This window comes from Hemicordylus capensis, chromosome 2, assembly GCF_027244095.1.
Source record: "Hemicordylus capensis ecotype Gifberg chromosome 2, rHemCap1.1.pri, whole genome shotgun sequence".
In the NCBI taxonomy this organism is placed as follows: domain Eukaryota; kingdom Metazoa; phylum Chordata; class Lepidosauria; order Squamata; family Cordylidae; genus Hemicordylus; species Hemicordylus capensis.
The window spans coordinates 396247185-396267055 of NC_069658.1; the positions used below are offsets into that span (position 1 = coordinate 396247185).

The following is a 19871-nucleotide window of genomic DNA, read 5'->3' on the forward strand; positions in this document are numbered from 1 at the left end:
ACCTCCACGCATGCACAGAGGCCTGAAGCGGGCCACTGCTTGCCCTACCCACTCTGGGGGAGGCCATTGGGGGTGGGGGGGAAGCTGCCATCCACCCTCACCACAACAAATAATACTTTTAAGTAATTACTGACTCCCCTCCCACCTCCTCTAGACTTAGGCAGGCCCCCCTAACCCTCACCAGGTTCCCCTTTACCAGTAGACCACCAAGCCAGTTCGAACCAGTCTGGCAGTTGAACCGGACTGTGTCCAGTTAGATTGGTGCCAAAACAGAACCGGGCCGGGTCAGTTCGAATCCAGTTCAAATTCAAACCGAACCAGCAAAACTGGTTTTGTGCACATCCCTAGCTGAGGCACCCCAGAATTCTAGGCACAAAAAATCTCTCCATGAATACAATGAAGCCGGAAATGTCAGGTTACCAGCTCCGGATTCCCTCTGCTACCCAACATTCTCTGCCCAACTTCAGCTCTTGGTTATGAATGCTGAATGGTGGAAGCAGAGGCATAGCAAGGTTGGAGTGGGCCCAGAGACAAGATTTTAAAATGTTTCCCCCTCACTGAAGCTCAGCTCATGAAGTAAATACATTTTAAATGAGGCTGAATAGTGGTAACAAAAAGCATAGTAAAAGATAGATAGATAGATAGATAGATAGATAGAGGGGTGTGTGTGTGTGTGTGTATGTATATATGTGTATTCTATCCATCTATCTCTCCTATGTGCCTTAATGGTACTAGAGAAAGATGTGCTGTTCTGGTAGCTCCAGGTCTTAACATTCACATCAGTTTCGGAGGGTGAATACAACTGAAGGAAGCCCGGGCGGGTGCGCAGCTGGGTGAATCAGTCATGTGACTTGCCTCTGGGGCCCCCCCAAGGCATTGGGCCCCCAGACAACTGTCTCTCCTTGCCTTATTATAGTTACGCCCCTGGGTGGAGGGAACCCAACATTTCCAGCTATTGACAACATGGAAATGGCTGCAAGTTGCAGCTCACACTGGGGGTCCATGCTCTCTGGGAACCACTATTTCCCTCCTACTTAAATACCAGCAGTCGGTAGATCTATCTATCTATCTAACTAAATTCTTAGAGTTGAATGTAAAAGCAGTGTTGTAGGTGGTTCATCTCCCCTCCCCCTCGCACTATTTAGAGAAGAAGTTTTTGGCCCCATAAAGCAATTATAAAGAAGTGACCTTATTTTAAAAAATATTAATCTGGGCCTAGAAACTGGTACACCAGTCCTGCTTGCTAGCCAAAATAGATTTCTTTCCACTTTTGAGCATGAGGTTAGGATAGGAACATAAGGACAGCCCTGCTGGATCAGGCCCAAGGCCCATCTAGTCCAGCATCCTGTTTCACACAGCGGCCCACCAAAGGCCGCTAGAAGCCTACAGGCAGGAGTTGGGCATGCCCTCTCTCCTGCTGTTACTCCCCTGCAACTAGTATTCAGAGACATCCTGCCTCTGAGGCTGGAGGTGGCCTATAGCCCTCAGACTAGTAGCAGGTGATAGACATCTTCTCCATCAAGTTATCCAAAACCCTCTTAAAACCATCCAGGTTGTTGGCTATCACCATATCTTGTGGCAGAGAATTCCACAAGTGGATTATGCATTGTGTGAAAAACGACCTCTGTTTGTTGGTTCTAAATTTCTTGGCAATCAATTTCATGGGATGACACCTGGTTCTAGTGTTATGTGAGAGGGAGAAGAATTTCTCTCGATCCACTTTCTCCACACCAGGCATGATTTTATAGACCTCTATCATAACTCCCCGTAGTTGTCTTTTTTTCTGAACTAAATAGCCCCAGGTGTTGTAGCCTTCCCTCATAAGAAAGCTGCTCTAGGCCCCCGATCATCTTGGTTGCCCACTTCTGCACCTTTCCCAGTTCTACAATGTCCTTTTTTAGATGTGGTGACCAGAATTGTACACAGTACTCCAAGTGTGGCCGCACCATAGTTTTATATAAGGGGATTATAATATTAGCCGTTTTATTTTCAGTCCCCTTCCTAATGATCCCTAGCGTGGAATTGGCCTTTTTCACAGCTGCTGCACACTGAGTTGACACTTTCACCCCAACCCCAAGATCCCTCTCCTGGCCAGTCACCGACAGCTCAGATCCCATCAGCGTATATGTGAAGTTGGGGTTTTTTGTCCCAATGTGCATCACATTACACTTGACAACATTGAACCACATTTGCCATATAAAATTTGGGCCCCAAACAGCTTCAGAGCAGCTGGCAACAATTCTCCACTTTTACCATAATAGAATCTTAAAATAGCTGCAGAGCTTTTCTGAGCTGACTGCATGGCATTGCTTGTATGGGGCTTCCAAGTGCCCATGGCACTAAAAACCACCCCCAGATATCTAAAGATGTGCACCTGTTTAATTCTATTACCCTCCAACTTATTGTTTGACATCCTTTGGTAAAAATCCGAATTTTTGTTTTCTGATAATTGATCTCCAGCCGATTTTCCAAACAATATTGAGACACACTCCTAAGAGCTCTCTTCAGGCCAATTGGTGTGTGTAAAATTACTGCAGCAGCATCTGCATAAAGCAATAGAGGAACCTGAGTACCTGCCAATGTTGGAGCATGAAAATGTGGATTATCCAGGCTAGTGGCCAGTGAAGAAATAAAAAAATTAAAAAGAGAGGGAGCCAGAATGCAGACCTGTCTGACTCCCTTCTTCACAGATATTACATTCAATAATAACCCCTATGGGTTACATCTTACTCTCAACGAAGTGTTGGAATACAACTTTTGAATGAGTAGAAGTAGACACCTATCTATATCAGTTGCTTTAAATATTTTCCTTAAAATCTGCTTTGAAATGAACTCAAACGTGAACCTAAAGTCCACAAATGCCACATAAAGAGTGGACTTTGATCAAAATATTTTACCACTAAATGTTGCAACACCAGCACCTGATCAACTGTAGAACACCCTTCCCTAAAACCAGCTTGCACCCTACTTAAGATATCTTCCATTTCTTAACACTCTTGAAATTTCCGATGGAGGAGTCTTGCATACAGTTTTAATTGGATGGTAGTTGTCTGGATTGTCCTTGTTGTCACTCTTATATAAAGGGACTATGACTATAACCCCCCAATCTATGGGGACATGTGTTGTGTGGCCAATGTGGGTAAATAAAGAGGCCAAAACTGGGATCCACTACTCTAGATTTGCCTTAATTGTCTCTGGTAAAACACATTCACTTCCAGGGGCCTTGCCTGTCTTTAACGCATCTATTAGAGATTTAGTTTTGGTTGTTGTTACAGCAGCCCACAGCTTAAGGGGGGAAATGTGCTGAAACCTACCAGATCAACTGAACTGCAGCAGAAAAGTAACACACTCAGTTTCCACCCCCCTCACAAAACCCCTCAATTCATGTCAAGTGAAAAGTCACTTACCAGGAAAAAAACATCCCTGATCCTTGTTTACTACACCCACTGATGAGAAACCTCTGAAGCAAGGGTGTAGCTAGGGGAGAGGGGGCCTGTGTTTACCCCTCTCTCTGGCAGCCCCTCAGAGTGAGTGAGATAATCTAGAAGATAGTGAGGGATGGAGCTGGAGGGCCCTCAGGAGCTGGGGGCCCTGGGTTCTTTGAACCCCTTCACTCAATTATAGCTATGCCCCTGCTCTGAAGCAATGCTTGTAAATTGGGTGGAGGTTCATTTAACCTTCAACAAGAGCAGATTTTATTAATTAATGCTAGATTAGTGGATGTGATTGCTCCAAGAAAACAAGAATTTCCAGTCATCAACCAGGAGAAGGAGAGTTGAAGCTCTCTATCCTTTATGAGTGCTATGCATGTTTGATCAGCATTCTGAGACCACTGAGACATACATTTGCGGGTGCAGTTCTCCTTAGGTTGTTACTGAATTTCAGAGTTAAGAAGAACAATGTTCTGTTGAACTTTTATGGTCTCTAAAAGCTTTCAACAAGGTAGTAATAACTCCAGTGTAACAATAGTTGTTACAGAATAACTCCATGTGTGCTCTTTTTACAGCAACAACATAGCTCCTTGGACCCAAACACAGAACTCATCCTCTTGAGTTCAACCCTGACCTAGGCAGGGTTCCATCCTTCCTGTCCTCGGATAGAATCAGATACTCTGCCTCCCCCGCTGTGTTCCTGTCACAGCTAGAAATCCCTAGCCACAGAAGGGCTTATACCCTCAACTATTGTCATGCCCTTTCAATCCCTCCTGGAAGGCAAATTCAGAAAGGTCCCAATTGCAGAGAGACTTTGTCCCTGTGACACTGGGCAGGTAGAAACCACCGAACATGTACTCTTTTTTTGGGGGGGGGGCTTTTACAGAGGCAGTTGGGCCAAGTTTATATTTCCACTGTTTCCCAAGTACCCTGTCTGCTCAAACCATGCCTATACCCGGTTGCTGCTCTTGGTTGAAGACCCAGCCTTCACATATAACACCGCCAAGTTCTGCACGGGAGCGTGTAGGATCCACCGGGTTGTGACTGCTAGGCCATTTCCTGGCATCAGCTCTGCATAGTTTTAAACTGCTGATTATATTATTATGTTCATTGTTCCTATTTAGATGCTTTATAGCATTAGAGTAAAAATTTAAAATAAGATAGTTTTATGGTTTCATAATTTGTTTTAATCATGCTCTACTGCTTTATCTTATGCTGGTCTTGGACCATATTAAAGATGACTGATTGACTGAATATTCCTGAGGCAGGCTTCCACCTTCCTTTCCTCCTCCAGATACTATCACTCATGTCCAGGCAGTAGCCAGCCTCAAAGACTGAACAGCATGGTCTATAAGGCACTCTTGTCCATCTTCCTCACTGGGCTTCTTTCCCTCCTCCTGTACCCCCTGCCTGTGTCTAGGGTACGGCCAGGGGTATGTGTTCCATACGTCAAGGATCAATTATATAGAACCACTACCATGCTTACAGGTGGGGGCAAAGCGGGCAGTTGTTCCTTCAATGTATGGTTGGATTACATTTATATTTACATAGTGTGTGTGTGTGTGTGTGTGTGTGTGTGTAAATAATATATGCATATGCTTTGCCCTCCCACCCAAAAAAATTCCTGCAGACAACCATGCTCTCCAATTCTTTTTTCCTTCCTTCCAGCTATGCGTGATTTTACTTCCCACAGTTTCTGATCTCACCTGTTCTCTTCCAGTGCTCTACAAATTGATGCACCACCCACCTCACCCATAACAAGCAAAAGCTATGTCCATGGGGTGTCAAAAATTCAGTTGCTCTCCAAAACTCTGAATCAGTGCTTGGAGGAAACAACTCACCGGAATCCTGAACAAGAAGCCTTAGTGTTTGCTACTGAGGGAATTCGGAAGACTTTTGCACAGTTTAAGCAAGATGTAAGTGTTGAAGTTTACTTGGTTTGATTGAATTTGCTTCAATCTATTCTAGACCTATCTATAGACTCCAATCTATTCATTTTAATCCTACCCAGCATTAGTATCCAGCATTTTAACAAGGTGGGAAATCCTACCCAAGTCCTCTCTCATGCACAATCACTCTCTGCTCTTCCTACCTAGTTGTTTATTCGCAAATGATCGAAAGCAATTGCAAAGCTCCCAAAGCTGGATAGGATGTTTGTTCTACGCAGTTTTTGATCGTGTGAACTGACTAATCAGTTTTTCTACATAGTTTTTAGAACTGAAAATATATTCCGGGGCTAAGGTTTCATAAGGCCTGGGTTCAGACAAAAGTTCAGACCAAGCATTAAACTCCCAAGTAAATTTTCCAGTCCCATTTCAGTCTAACCTTGATCTCCAAAAGCAGGGCATTAGGTTTAATAGAAGTCATTCCCAAATAAGTGTGCACATGACTGCAGCCTTTGGTACACAAGGCTCAAGCCATTTAGGACTTTATAGATCAAAAACTAGTTCTGATTTATTAATATGGCTGATAGAATTCCTCACTAGATATTTCGTTTTCTGGCAACTGGAAATGTAAGAATGATATGATTTTGTATTCTTTGACTAACTTGATTTGGAGCAGTAACACGGTAGGCATATTAATTATTTTCCTCTAAACTATGTAACCTGCTATACTTGCATAAGTGCACAAAGCAGAGCATTAATTTCATGTTATCATAATTTCCTACCCATCTTGCTCAAATGGCTGAAGTTGCTTTTCTCTTGCATACACCAGGTGGAGCAGGCAGCAGCAGGGCTTTTGGCCCTTGGCCTGAAAAAGGGTGACCGGCTGGGAATGTGGGGCCCCAACAAGTATGAATGGGTCCTAATGCAGTTTGCCACAGCTCAGGCAGGAATCATCCTGGTAAGTTCATCCTTTTTCTGAGTGGTTTGCTGGGAGGTGGTCCAGAAGCTCTCTATAGCAGTATGATGCCAGTGAAAAGAGCTTAAAGCATGTATTATTGCAGTTGTGCACATCTACAGGATCTTTCTCTTGCTATTGGTGCATGTATGAAAGACAGAAATGCAATTTTAAATGCATTTGTGTCAGATAATCCCATGAATATGCAGAAACCAATACCTTATTGGTTTAATGACCCATTTAATGAGTTCAAGACTAGAAGGAATGACCAAAGCCATGGGCATCTCTGTTATCTTCAGGTCATAGGAACATAGGAGGCTGCCTTCTGCCGAGTCAGACCATGGGTCCAGCTAGCTCAGTATTGTCTACACAGACTGGCAGTGACTTCTCCAAATTTCAGGCAGGAGTTTCCCTCCCACAGCCCTATCTTGGAGATGCCAAGGAGGGAACTTGGAACCTTCTGCATGCAAGCAGGCAGGTGCTCTTACCAGAGTGACCCCATCCCCTAAGGGGAATATCTTACAGTGCTCATAGGTGGTCTTCTGTTCAAATTCAAAGCAGCCCAGATCCTGCTAAGCAAAGGGGGTAATGCCACCATGTTATAACAATGGTGAGAGCTGTGGGAAGGCCAGTGAGATGGTACACTTTTTAAATAACTTAATGAGCTCCAACCCATACTCGAATCATGGTCAAATGCATCCTTCAACAACCACAGGCAGGAAGTTGTCCTTGTTTAGCTAAGAACTGGGCCCAGGATCCAAATTCACCAATACCTGCTGAAATGGGTGTCCCCGTGAGTGTGTACCTTTTACAGTGTGTTTCCCATAGTTCTTAGGCATGTGCTCCTTGAATGTCCATGTTTTTCAGCAGCTTGCCAAATGTTTTTGCATATCCAGTCACCTGGTCTGCCCCATGTGAGCCTAACTTAGTTTTTGGGTGAAGATGTTAGTTTTTCTGCTTTCTTCACATTTTAAAAAATAATAATTGCCTGACATTGGGAACTGTTGGGATCTGTTAACTGAAGTGAGTGGAGAGTCTTAAGTGATAATTACACCTCTTTAAAATGTATGTGTGATTTTGGCCTAACTTGCCTAGCCTATTCTCTGAAACTAGTACTATAGGAATTCTGACCTCTGACCCTAACCTATTGTTGTCTCATCCTATCTAACCACATACTATATCTGAGTAATCTTGCCACATCTTAACCATTCCAGGTGTCTGTGAACCCAGCCTATCAAGCCCATGAACTGGAGTTTGTGCTGAGGAAGGTATGGAAGCCCCATTGCACTCAATATTACTTGATTCCATCAACACCATCTCAGAAAATACTTGATTCTCTAGAAATACATGGTTTTGGACAGTAGCAGCTCTGGAAGAAAGTATAGACTATAGCAACTGAAATGATAATAAGGGAAAGGCTGATGAATTTGAAACTTTTTGGTTTCGAACAAAATATAGGTAAATGTGAGATATATTTCTCTTTTACACTACTTTGAAACATATGTTCTTCAAAGGAAGTTCATTGGCAGTAGATTGAGAACAGAGAAAATTGATGGAAAGATGCCCCCTGCTGCCTGCCAATGACACCATCATTTTTAAAGCTCCATTCTAGCTGTTTGGAGTCTGACATCATTTGCCAGGATGCCAGTCCAATTATTTCCAAAACTGACATTCAAGGGGTGTTGGAATTCTGCTGAATTGAACTTTAGGAATTTGGAAGAAATCTGGCAAACCTAGACTCTTCGGAGTCAGGTGGTATATAAAATAAAATAAAATAAAATAAAATAAAGAATGAATGAAATAAGAATAGCCCAGCTGGATTGTCCCAAATGTTCACCCAGTTGTGTGTGCTCTTTTCTAACCCTGGCCAGATGCTCTGGGAAGCTTATTACTAGGGCACGAAGGCAACAATTAGGGATGTGCACAAACTGTTTGACCCACTGTTCGGTGGCAGGGGGCTGGGTTAACTTTAAGGGAGTGGGAGGGTGCTCTTACCTCCTCCCTGCCTGCTGTATTTCCTCTGCCGAAGTTGTGACCAAAATCGTTGCGCAGGGCGGCAGCATATCTTCTTGCCGCCCTGGTCAATGTCAAACTGGAAGTGGCCAGTGTGCGTGCATCCCGCCCCGCACAGCAATTTTGGGCACAGCACCAGCGGGGGAAACGTGGTGGTTGGGGTAAGAGCATCCTCCCGGTCCCTTAAAGGTAACCCCCCCGTCTCCAAATTGCCGAACCTCTGAACCAGTTCGGTGGGCTGGAAAAGGACCACCGAACCAGTTCGGGCACATCCCTAGCAACAACCCTCCCCTTCTGAACGTGAGTGTTAATTTGGTTCAGGGTTGTTGAGCTTCAGCCTCCAGCTGTTCTTGGACTGACTCCCATCATCCCTCTGTGCTTGGGGGAGTTGTAGTCCAACAACAGATGGAGGGGAAAAGTTGTGCAGCCCCTTTATAGGTCCTCCATTACTTGTCTAATCCTTCTTTTAAAAACCACCTATCTAGTGGCTTTCACTGTATCTTGTGTCAGGGTATTCCATTAGCCGATTATGCATTATGTGAAGAAGTACTTACTTTTCCTGTCCTAAATCTGGTTTCACTAGATGTCCCTGAAAGAACATAATGACCAAGGAGGAGCCAATTTTTAATGCTAAAATATAGTTTTCCTGAATAATAACAAGCAGGTAGGCCTAACTCCAGAACCCACTAGCAGCCATTTCACATTTTTCCAGAACGAGATGCAAGCATCCAAGACTTGCTTTTCAGTTGCTAGAACTGTGCTGCAAGAGGTGCAGAGGGTCAAAATAAACCTCATCTTTGATGTGAGAGCTGGTTGCTTAAGGACCTGTTGTCTCAAATGTTCCCTGAACAGCACAGATCATTTCCATGCAGGGAACCCATTACTGATTAGGCCATTCTGGTTTCTTATCCCTAATAATGAGGGATTAAAGCTATTAAGTGTATTGTAAATAAAATTAATCCTGTTAGGATTAAGAGGCCTCTTGGACTCTGCTTTCTTACTTAGCTTGGAGTTTAGAGTCTAAAATATAATAGATGGATTCAAACGCTGCAAAGGTTCCCATAGAACATGCCCTTGCTTTCCTACGTGGAGGGGAAATGTTTTGGAAGCAGTAAGAATGAGCCCTGCATTTGAAGGGTGTTCCATTTTGGAACAGAACAATGCAACAGCCTTTTTTGAGCTTTGCATGGTTGCAGTTTCATCTTTAGAGCATGCTTTGTTCATTTATAGCCCTTTCATAGGTTGGTTTGTAGATTTAGAGTCAAGCAGGAGGGAGGAGGAGGGAAGACACCCCACAAAAACACAGTAAAAGGCGAAGAAAATCTAGAGATTGCTGATTTGGGCACTATAAAATGCAACAAATACATAGATAATATATATATTTATTTTGCATTTTAAAATCTTTTGTTGGAGCACTGTAAACAAGAGCATTTAATTTTTTTCTATGAGTTCTGTTGATAGAAAAAGAATAGAATAACTTCTTCCTTCCATATTTTTCACCTCCACTTTGCTACAAATATTTTCAAAATGTTGTGTATTATACATCCATATTGTGTACATATCAGAGGTTTTCCTCTCTCTTTTTTTGTTGTAACTTTAGGGTCAAACCCTAATTTGACCCTAAATTAATGCACAACATATTTTGGGATACTAAACACATAATGTGTTCTTCTAATTTTTATTTTTATTTTTAATGTGGCAGCTGTAAGGAGGGGAACTGGGACCACAGGGGAGGGGGTATTTAACACTTTCCTGGCAGTCCAATTGAAAATAATTCCTTTGAAGTTACTGAGAATGTGAGGACGCTCCCTTTCAGGCTGTTTTGGTTCTGAGGTTTAATTGTATCTTTCTTCCTCTCTGTGTGTGTGTGTGCGCGCGCTGTTTAGCTTCTGGTGTTTAATGTTGTTTTTAAATATGTATTTTACTTTGTTGTATACTACCTTGAGGCCCTTTAGCCTGAAAAGCAGCCTATACATTTTAATAGAAATATAAATCCTATAGCACATTCCAGAATGGAGATTGGATCAATCAAATTCATTAATGGCCATTTTTCTTCCTACAGTGCAGTGCCATTTTTGGTGTGTTGGAAAAGTAGTAGTAGTAGTACCGTGCAATATATGCATTGTTCAATGTTATATGACATTGGTTTTTATCTTCTACTCTGCTTTTAAATCTGCCATTTATAGACCATTACAATAATATTGAGCTATAGCATGCTAACAATGGCCAATGCCCTTACTAATGGTGCATTTGCACAGGGATGCTGCATGGGCAAGTTCTGCTGTGCCAGGAGCTTGCATTCCAGATTGGTGTTGTGTTAGCATAATCCAAGTCAGATAGCTTAAGATGCAAGGATGTTGTGCAAAGAATGGAACATCGGTTGGAGACAAGGCATTGCACTCGCAGAAGATGTTGACAAGTTGCTCAAGGACTGTTAAGACTGTTGCTCAAGACTATTGTACATCCTGGAGGAGGTCTGTCACTAGCAGTTGTGCAACATCACAGGGTACCAGAACTTTGCAGAGCTCCTCAACCTTCTAATGCAAGTGCAACTTTGTTACAAAAGTGCACCATCAGGATGTTAGCCAATAATTATCGTTTTTCCAGTGAATTGTTTTTATCTGTCTTTGTTACCTGCTCAGATAGTATTCATACTTCATGGTAGGCAGAACAATTAATAAACTGATGAAATGAAAGGTAGAACAATTTAACTAATTTAACTAACTAATTTAATTTAAGTGGGACTTGCTCCAGGGATGTGCAAAACGTTTTGACATTGAAACGTTTCAACTCAAAATGAACCATTTTGAGCTCAAAACAAAACACCCTTTAAATAAAGGGCCTGTTTCGAGCTCAGAACAAAACAAAACTTTTGAGTTGAAATGTTTTGAGCACCATTTTGGAGGCCTGTTTTTCCCTTTCTGATTGATTTTCTGGCACTGGCTTCTGATTGGCTTGTGATCTCCTTGCTTGGTTGGCTTGTTATTCTACAAATCAAGTATTGTCATGGGCAACTGTGCTCCCACTGGTCTGGGTGGGGGGAGGATCCAAAAGGAGGGAGTTTAAAAATGTATTTAAAGGGACTGTGAAGCAGAGAGCCTCTCTTGCAGAGGATATATCAGGATGGAAGGAAGGTTTGATTTTGTGGTTTTCTCTAATATGATATGCTTTTGCTGCTATAACTATCTGGTTTTGCTGAATCTCAGATTGAAAAATGCAGAACTTGGGTGCCTGACTTCCTTGAGTTGTGATTTGTTTTGTTTGTGAGATAGTGTTGTGATGAGATATGGACAGTGGCAGCTCTCGCTCTGTGTGTGTAATATTTCTTAGTGATTGCTGTGATGAGCTTCATGTCTAGCCTTGAGACTAACTTCTGCTTCACTCACTGCTCTGGTCTGCTCTGCAATCTGCATTGCAAGGTGTACTCAGTCAAAATGTGGCAGAAGTTGCTCTAGTTGAGCTTATGGCTATGGTTGCTTCTAAGGGTGTTGCTGTGGCAGCTTTTGTAAGGAGTCATAATTGTATGTGAGAGAGCAACTTGTGCCAGTGATGTTATTGTAGTGCAGGCACTGTGGCTTACAGTAGATTCTGGGTCAGTGATTCTTTTTTTTGGAGGGGGGCATTTTTGGACTGTGTTTGAAATTTGTGTTCTGTGCTGGGAGGGACAGATTCCCTTCTAATGTGTGCTTCTGCAGTGTTTTTCAAGGCAGGGTTGCAAAATGCATTGTAAATTGCAGTGCAAAACTTGTGTGCACTCTATGGGTGCAGCTTGTTCTGGCCATAGGGAACAATGGGGAAACTTGAAACACCCCATTCTTCCTGATGGGTACAGGCTCCTATGGGGATCCTATGGGGGTTTGGGGGAAATGTTAAAATAATTGTTCAAAATTGCCTGCTTGTCCATTTCTTTTGTGGGTTGGGTGGTAGGCAACCAACTTTTTCCCATTGTTCCCACTGGCTGAACACTCAATTTTTTGAGTATTGTTTCATCAAAACAACTGGTTTGACTGCTTTTTCAACAAATCAAGGGCAACCTGGGTGCTGCTTCCCTGGGAAGTCTAGGATTTTCACCAGACTTTTTACGTACAGGGTTGTGCTTACCCATGTACAGGGTACATGCAGTCCTCGCAGATACAGAGCCGGGCGCCTAAAGCACCTGACTCACAGCTGAATCCCTCAGTGCTTCGTGCTTGTCGTGTGGTGCATTTTGGGATATCTGGAGGCATTTTCCTGGCCTCCAAATCACTGCATGGCTCATGGTAGCAGCGGTTATGTGGGCACGTGGGATGCGCGTCTGTGATTGCCACTGGATCATCGGTGAGGGGAAGGTAGGTGCTATCCTTCCTTCTTCCCACCTGGCCCAGCAGAAGGCTGTGTGAATGACCTTACTGTTGTTAAGGGGAGGGAAGTAAAGGAGGGACACACATTAAGTAAGTAAACACAATTGTGATAAACTCCTGATCTTTTAATATGCTATTGTTCTTACACTGATCACATTGCAAAGTGTATGTGTGTAATTTTATTTGCTCGTCAGTTAAAAAAAATAACCATGTTCCCATTGAAATCAATGGCTGACATGATGAGGAAAGTTACTCAGAGTTGTTCCATTGAAATTTAAAGGCAATACCTAACTTGTTCTTTTAATTTCAATGAGACTTCTTTAAGTAATTCTCCTTAACATGTCAGCCAGTGAGATTTACTTCCAGAGAAATAGTTTATCTCCTACCTTCCTTCCATGATGGAACCGAGCTGATATATATGGATTTCCCAGGTAGCCTTCCATTTAGGCATTGACCACCCCCAGACCTGCTTAGTTTCAGTTAGATTGTTGCTTTGTGTGTCTTCAGACCAACTCCTGGTAACAGTATGTATAGGACTGCACTGTTGTTACCCATGTTGGGTAATCTAGTGAGTTAGTCTATATTTACTTTCTTCCATAAAATTGAATGGAGACGTTTCAAATACCCTTATCTACATAGACCATAAAGCACTGGATTGTGTGCTTCTTACTTGGTTTAGGGTCAAGGACATTTTTATGGGGTCTCTCTTTTTTTTTGATGCATCAGAAGTTTGTGGTTGGGAATGGTATTTCAAACAGAATATTCTTCTACTAAGAAATTATGGCATTTTCTTCTTTGGTTACATATTTATTTTCATATTTAGAGTCCAATGGTCACCATATTTGGATTTGGGAAAGTATTTTATGTATGCATGTATTGTTGTCCCCTTTAATACATCAAGAAAGCTGCTTCCTTGATTTTTCAATATAAATGTCTCTCAAACAGCTATGCTGCCACTTTTTGTGGCTCATGATGTTCCTTATATCGGCCAATCTGTTTGGATGTGGTGGTATAGCAGTACTTGCATTATTGCAAGGTTTAAAATGTTATTTCTGCTCGGATTATTTTTCTTGGGCATCCATTTCTGGGCAAAGATATTATTATTTTAAGATAAGTAATAAATCCTTTCTAGCTCAACAGTTCTTCACTTTAATTAAATACTTAGTATACAGAGGGTACATAACACCAAGTGCAAGGAAAAACTGATCAGAATGCAATGAAAAGAGTTAATACCTGCCTGTCTGTGTGGCTTTCCCTCGGTTTAGTGTGCAAGTGCCACATAACCCCTCTGAGTTATAATGGAATTCTGCCCACTGCTTCATCTCTGGTGTTAACCCAATTGCATATCTGGCTTGCATCTCATTGCTGTATTCTTATGTCTCTCTAGGTTAGCTGCAAAGCACTGGTGTTCCCTACACAATTTAAAACACAGAGATACTATGAGATCTTGAAGAAGGTCTGCCCTGAACTGGAACAATCTAGTCCAGGGGCAATAAAGAGCAAGAGGTAAGTGCTGCATGTCCATTTCCTCCGCTTGGCCTCTTCCAAGTCCACAACTGAGCTCTTTATGAGCAGCCAAGCCGAACTTAAGCAGCCAAGTCTGGCTTGGCTGCCCATGAGAATCGCCAGGATTTACATGGATCCCGGTGGTGCTGAGGTGCTAAACTCAGTGCCGAAACGCAGCTGTTCGCCAAGGTTAAGGGCACAAATGCACCCTTAACCTGGCTCCCAGGATCATGTGTCAGTGCAAACTGCTTGCAGAGATGGGTGCCTAGATCCCTCATCTCCTGGGGGAATCCCTCAGTGCACTGCATTCAGCGCGCAGTGCACAGTGGGATTTTTGAGGCTGTGACAATGACTCCTGGCGGCGCTGGTTGTTTGGGCACATGGTTTGCATGTCACAGGGGCTTAGAGCAGTCGTCTGGAGGAAGGTACATTGAACCCTGCCTTTGCCCCCGCCTGCCTGACCACATATGTGTGTGGTTCTGTGAATTGCCCCGTTGTTTTTTATCTGGATGAGGTGCCAAAATGAAAGGAAATATCAGCTGAGAATGAGCAAGCACTTAGGGATGTGCACAAAACCAGTTTTGCCAGTTCGGCTTGAATCTGGATCAGATTCAAGAGGACCCAGCCCGGTTTGGTTTTGTGCCTGGTTGAACTGCACCTGTTTTGTATTCAAACCAAACTGGTTCGACCGGCTCAGAGCTCTACTGGTAAAGGGGAATCCAGTGAGGCAGGGTAGGATTCCCTCCCCCAGAGAAGGCAGGACTACTGGTGGCCCCTTTTGGGCCTCTGTGCACGCGTGGAGGACATTTTAGTGACCATGCATGGAGGTCACTAAAATAGAAGTCACCCTGGTGACTGGGCAAAGAGGCACCTTTTTAATGTGGCGATTCTCTTTCTTTAGCAGGAGAAGAGTAATTGGCCCTATCCACCCCCAGCACAGTACCACCAGTGACTGTTGCTGGTGTCTATCTTGTGTTTCTTTTAAGATCATGAGCCATTTAGGGACAGGGAGCCATCTTATGTATTTATTTATTATAAATAATAAGAGATCCATCTTATTTATTTATTTGTAAACCGCTTTGGAAACTTTTGTTGCAAAGCGGTATATAAATATTTGTTGTTGCCTCCACATGTGTGCAGGGGCCCGAACCAGGCTGCCGCTGGCCCTGCCTATTCTGGGAAGGCCAGTGGAGGTGGGTGGGCCACCCCCACCACATCTGCTGGCACTTGTAAGTAGTTACTTATTCCCCTCGCACCTGCTCTATCCCTAGGAAAGCCCCCCTTCCCCTTTGCCAGTAGAACACTGAGCTGGCTCAGTTCAAACCAGGCCTGGTTTGGTTCGAACTTAGACCGGCCAAGGCCAGTCCGATTTGACCCCAAACCTGTCAAGCTGAGCCGGCTCAAACCAAGCCAGCTTGCACACTCCTAAAGTGCTCACACAATCACTCAAAGAAATAATACATCTTGTGCTATCTTAAATATGTCCATGTCTTCAGGACTGGATGAATTGCACCCTACGTTGTTATAATGACTTACTGAGCAACTTTCGGAACTGCTGTCTGTAGTCCTTGAGAAGTTCTGGAGAACTATAGAGATGTCACAAAACTAGAGGCAGGCTAATGTTGTCCCAGTCCTCAAAAAGCAAGAGAGAGGAGGAGCTTTTTTTGGTCAGATTACTTGCTTGATGGATTGTGAAAATGCTGAGGTGTAATTTATCTTGATTTCAGCAAAGGATTTGATGAAGTTCCCCATGATATTTTGATTAACAAACTGGTCAAGGGCAGGCTACATAATAATACGGTTTGATGGATTTACATCTGGATGAAAAGCCATACTCAGAGGAGCTCATCAATGACTCCTCATCAAACTGGATGGAGGTTTTGAGTAAGGTGTCTCAGGACTCTATCATGGGCCCACTACTCTTCTACATTTTTATCAAGGAGATGGATGAAGGGCTGGTGGGTTTAAATTTATAAATAACTCAAAACTGGAAGGGATAACAAGCACTTCAGTTGACAAGCATAAAATTCAAAATTACATTGATGGAAAACTTGGCTGAAACTAACAAAATGTAATTCAATAGAGATACATGAAGACTTCTTCACTTAAGCAACAAAAATCAAATGCACGGTTAGAGAGTGTGTGATACCTGACCCGCTTACTAACTGGCTACATGCATATCGTGGTCAGTTACCACTTGACAATTGGCTTTCTGTATTCCTCCAATTATTCTTTAGAAGCCCAATGAGCACTGCCACCCACTTGCTAGGAGAGGAGTGTTAATTATTATGTCTTCGTATCAGTGTACATGTTGCTTGACAGTGAAACATAGGTTAAAAAAATCATAGATGCTTGCTCTGAGGTGCTTGGTTTTGAATCCCTGTTTCCCCTTGCAATACAAAGACATGAAAGCTTACCTTTCTAAAATGGGGAGAGCAGAATCTCATTGTGGCAAGAGAGCCTTCTTAATCAGGAAACTGTGTCAAAGTATATATGGTGGTCCTATGTCCCAAGAGCTTGTCCCTTGAACTTGGGCTAGCACCAAGGCAGCTTGAACTTCTGTTATTCATCAGACTTTCATTTGTATCAGGCTGCCAGACCTTTCCATTGTAATCACCTTGGACTCCAAGCTACCTGGCACGATCACGATGGATGATGTGATGCAGGCTGGAGACAGCAGCCACAAAAAGCAGCTACAGGACATACAGAAGACACTGGACTGCAAAGAGCCTATCAACATCCAGTTTACTTCAGTGGGTGTCGCATGTACCTTTCCTGGCAACTGGGAATGCAGGCAGTAATGGGTGTACTCTGTGTTAAAGAAGTTTAAAGCTGGTGCTGAGAATAGGTTGTACAGTCTAGGGTTATTTTTCTGTGGATTTCCCCCCTTAAATAGCCCCACCCCCTCTGAATATTTTGGCAAAGTTGGAAGTGGTGAAAGACAGGGAGGAAAAAGGTGTGTGCCTGGGGGGAAGTACTAAGATAAAAAGAATTAGTCATTATGGGGAGGAAAAGGGAGTTACACAAGGTGCATATGATCCAGCCCCTGACCACTTCAAGGCCTGTCCACTTTCCCTTTTTGCTCTTTATATATTCATACCTTATTTTACGTACATTGGTAGCAAGCATGACTTCTCCCCTTTGCTAAGCAGGGTCCTCCCTGGTTGCAAATGAATGGGAGAATATGTGTGTGAGCACTGTAAGATATTCCCCTCAGGGAATGGAGCTGCTCTGGGAAGAGCAGAAAGTTCCAGGTTTCCTCCCTGGCAGCATCTCCAAGATAGGGCTGAGAGAGATTCCTGCCTGCAGCCTTGGAGAAGCCGCTGCCAGTCTGGGTAGACAATACTGAGCTAAATGGACCAGTGGTCTGACTCAGCTTCCTATGTTCCTATCTTCATACTCTAAAAATCTGTTGTTGGTAGAAACATCTGAAGAAACATCTTATTCTTGAGCCGAAAAGTGAAGTACAAGCAGGGTACCCTTCCATCCAGAGCTTTTGGATGGATATGCTGGTATAGAAATGTAATAAATAAATAAGAATTTAGTGGACTGTCCTGATGCAAGGGCAGTGCAGGCAGCTTACCACTAGACCCCCCTGAATCCCAGCTGCCCTGGGCAGGGGCATATCTAGGGTGGGGCAGGCAGGGCACGTGCCACGGGTGCCACTTGAAGGGGGCGCCATTTCTTAAAATTATTATTTTTAAAAAAAATCTCCACCAAAACCAAAATGGCCACTGTGCATGCTCCAATGGCCTTTGTGAGGCCCTAGGCCATGCCAGGCCTCGCAGAGGCCATTTGAGCAAGTGTGGTGGCCATTTTGTTTTCAGTGGCCATTTTAAAAAAAACACTTTATTTTAAAAATGGCCTCCACATATGCTCAAATGGTTCCTGTGAGGCCCTAGAGGCTCGTGAGGGGAGGGGAAACCTTTGCAGACCCCCCAGGGCCTTTAGGAAGCCCCCTGAAGGGGCTACAGGTTGTTGTTTTTAATTTTTTTAAAAAAATAATATAAGTCACTGTACACATATTCAGACTGGCACTATGTACAGAGACTCAGGCTTGTGAATACTGAGCTGAAGTTTATGAGCTAGGTTGTATTCATTTGCTCTTACTTTGCTTCTTGTGATAAGTGAGTGAAATGTGATGTCTTAATAATATGGCTATTAATGGTGAGTTTGTCTTTGAATCAGTGTGAAATCCTTAGTTAAGGCCCACTGGGAGTTTCTTGCTCTTTCTCTCATTTTAACTGTCTTTCTGAAATACTAGAATATATTCCAAGCAGTGACACAGTTTACTCTGCATATCCTTTCATTATTTTCAGAGTATCTGGGAAAAGTCAAATTCTCCATTTATTTTTAAAACTTATGTAATCGTGATGCTACAATGCATAGTAGAGAATTAGACAGGCACTTCTATTTAGTTTTTCCAAGTACACCTCCACATAATATTTGGGTATTTCATAAGCCCTAGCATACTGAAATTTGTAGTTTTCCAGCATTTTTTTGGTTTGGCTACGTCCACTGCTAAATAGTTTTTGAAATATTAAAAGATTAATGAGCTTGATTTGTATTTTTCAGCTGATATTATGGTCAAGTTATCTGAAAGATGGGTGTCAGATGTTTGGACAGGGGGCGCAATTTCAGTGCTTGTCCTAGGCACTATTTTCCCTTAGACCCCTGCTAACTGGGCAAAGAGGCACCTTTTACCGTGGTGATTCTCTTTATTTAGCAGGGGGAGAGTAACTGGCCCTAACCACCACTAGCACAGTACCTCCAGTCACTGTTGCTGGTGTCTATTTTATGTTTCTTTTTAGATTGTGAGCCCTTCGGGGACAGGGAGCCATCTTATTTGTTTGTTATCTCTCTTTGTAAACCGCCCTGAGCCATTTTTGGAAGGGCAGTATAGAAATCAAATTAATAATAATAATAATAATACGCCTCTGGGGCTGTTCTATGAAGAGCTATAAAAGGGCCTTTAGCCCTTGGCATGTCTGGAGGTCCAGCTAACTCCAAGTCTGATCAGCTTCTAGAAGCTTCATAAGAAAGCTTCACAAGACTTTTCTTTTTTAATTGGCTTTGTGATAGTCAAGATACAGCTGGGTGTTCTGGATACAGGTTGCATTTTGGGTTTTTGGACTGTAGGCCTACTGTTGATTTCCTAGGAATGTGCCCTTTTCCTGCCTATTTTAGGATCAATGTTGTCCCCCTTCGTTTTTCTCCTTCATGGGACTTCTACCACTTGCTCCCTGGCCCTTTCTTCCCGACTCTGCCTACACTGCCTCCCACTTTCTGTCTTCCTGATGCTTTAGTGGGTCCTGGACTGTTAGGGGTCTTATTACTGGGATTCTTATTGTAATGTATTTCTAGAGCAAAATCTTATCTGTTTTAACCAGCTCCTGAGCTTGGGACAGATGAGATCTGAGTGAACAATTAATTCCCCTCTTTTCTTCAGGGAACTACAGGAAGCCCCAAAGGTGCAACACTCTCTCACTACAATATTGTAAATAATGCATATCTCATTGGCATAAGGATGAGATGCTCCAGTAGGGTAAGTCTTCCCAGTCTATTGGTCAGTGGTTAAGGTGGAGGCACTAACTATAAGGAGCAAAATAATGTCCCCTAAGTAATGCAAGAGGGCTTATTGTTGTAAATTGGAATTATCCAGCATTGCCTCTTCTAGTTTCTCAGCTTTTAGGAGGCACTGTCTGGACACTTTCAAAGACTTTTCTACAAAATACAAAGA

The 19871-nt window shown here is 43.0% G+C and overlaps 1 protein-coding gene across 2 annotated transcripts in view; it reads left to right on the forward strand.

Annotated features, from left to right (window-relative positions):
• Positions 1 to 19871, forward strand: part of ACSF2 (acyl-CoA synthetase family member 2) — a 122664-nt gene that overhangs the window by 34026 nt on the left and 68767 nt on the right. For both annotated transcript variants that reach the window (XM_053302656.1, XM_053302657.1), the window contains exons 2-7: positions 5152 to 5347; positions 6147 to 6275; positions 7487 to 7540; positions 14013 to 14131; positions 16722 to 16884; positions 19581 to 19676. In XM_053302656.1, coding sequence (XP_053158631.1) covers positions 5152 to 5347; positions 6147 to 6275; positions 7487 to 7540; positions 14013 to 14131; positions 16722 to 16884; positions 19581 to 19676 — 757 coding nt within the window. The remainder of the gene's footprint in view (positions 1 to 5151; positions 5348 to 6146; positions 6276 to 7486; positions 7541 to 14012; positions 14132 to 16721; positions 16885 to 19580; positions 19677 to 19871) is intronic.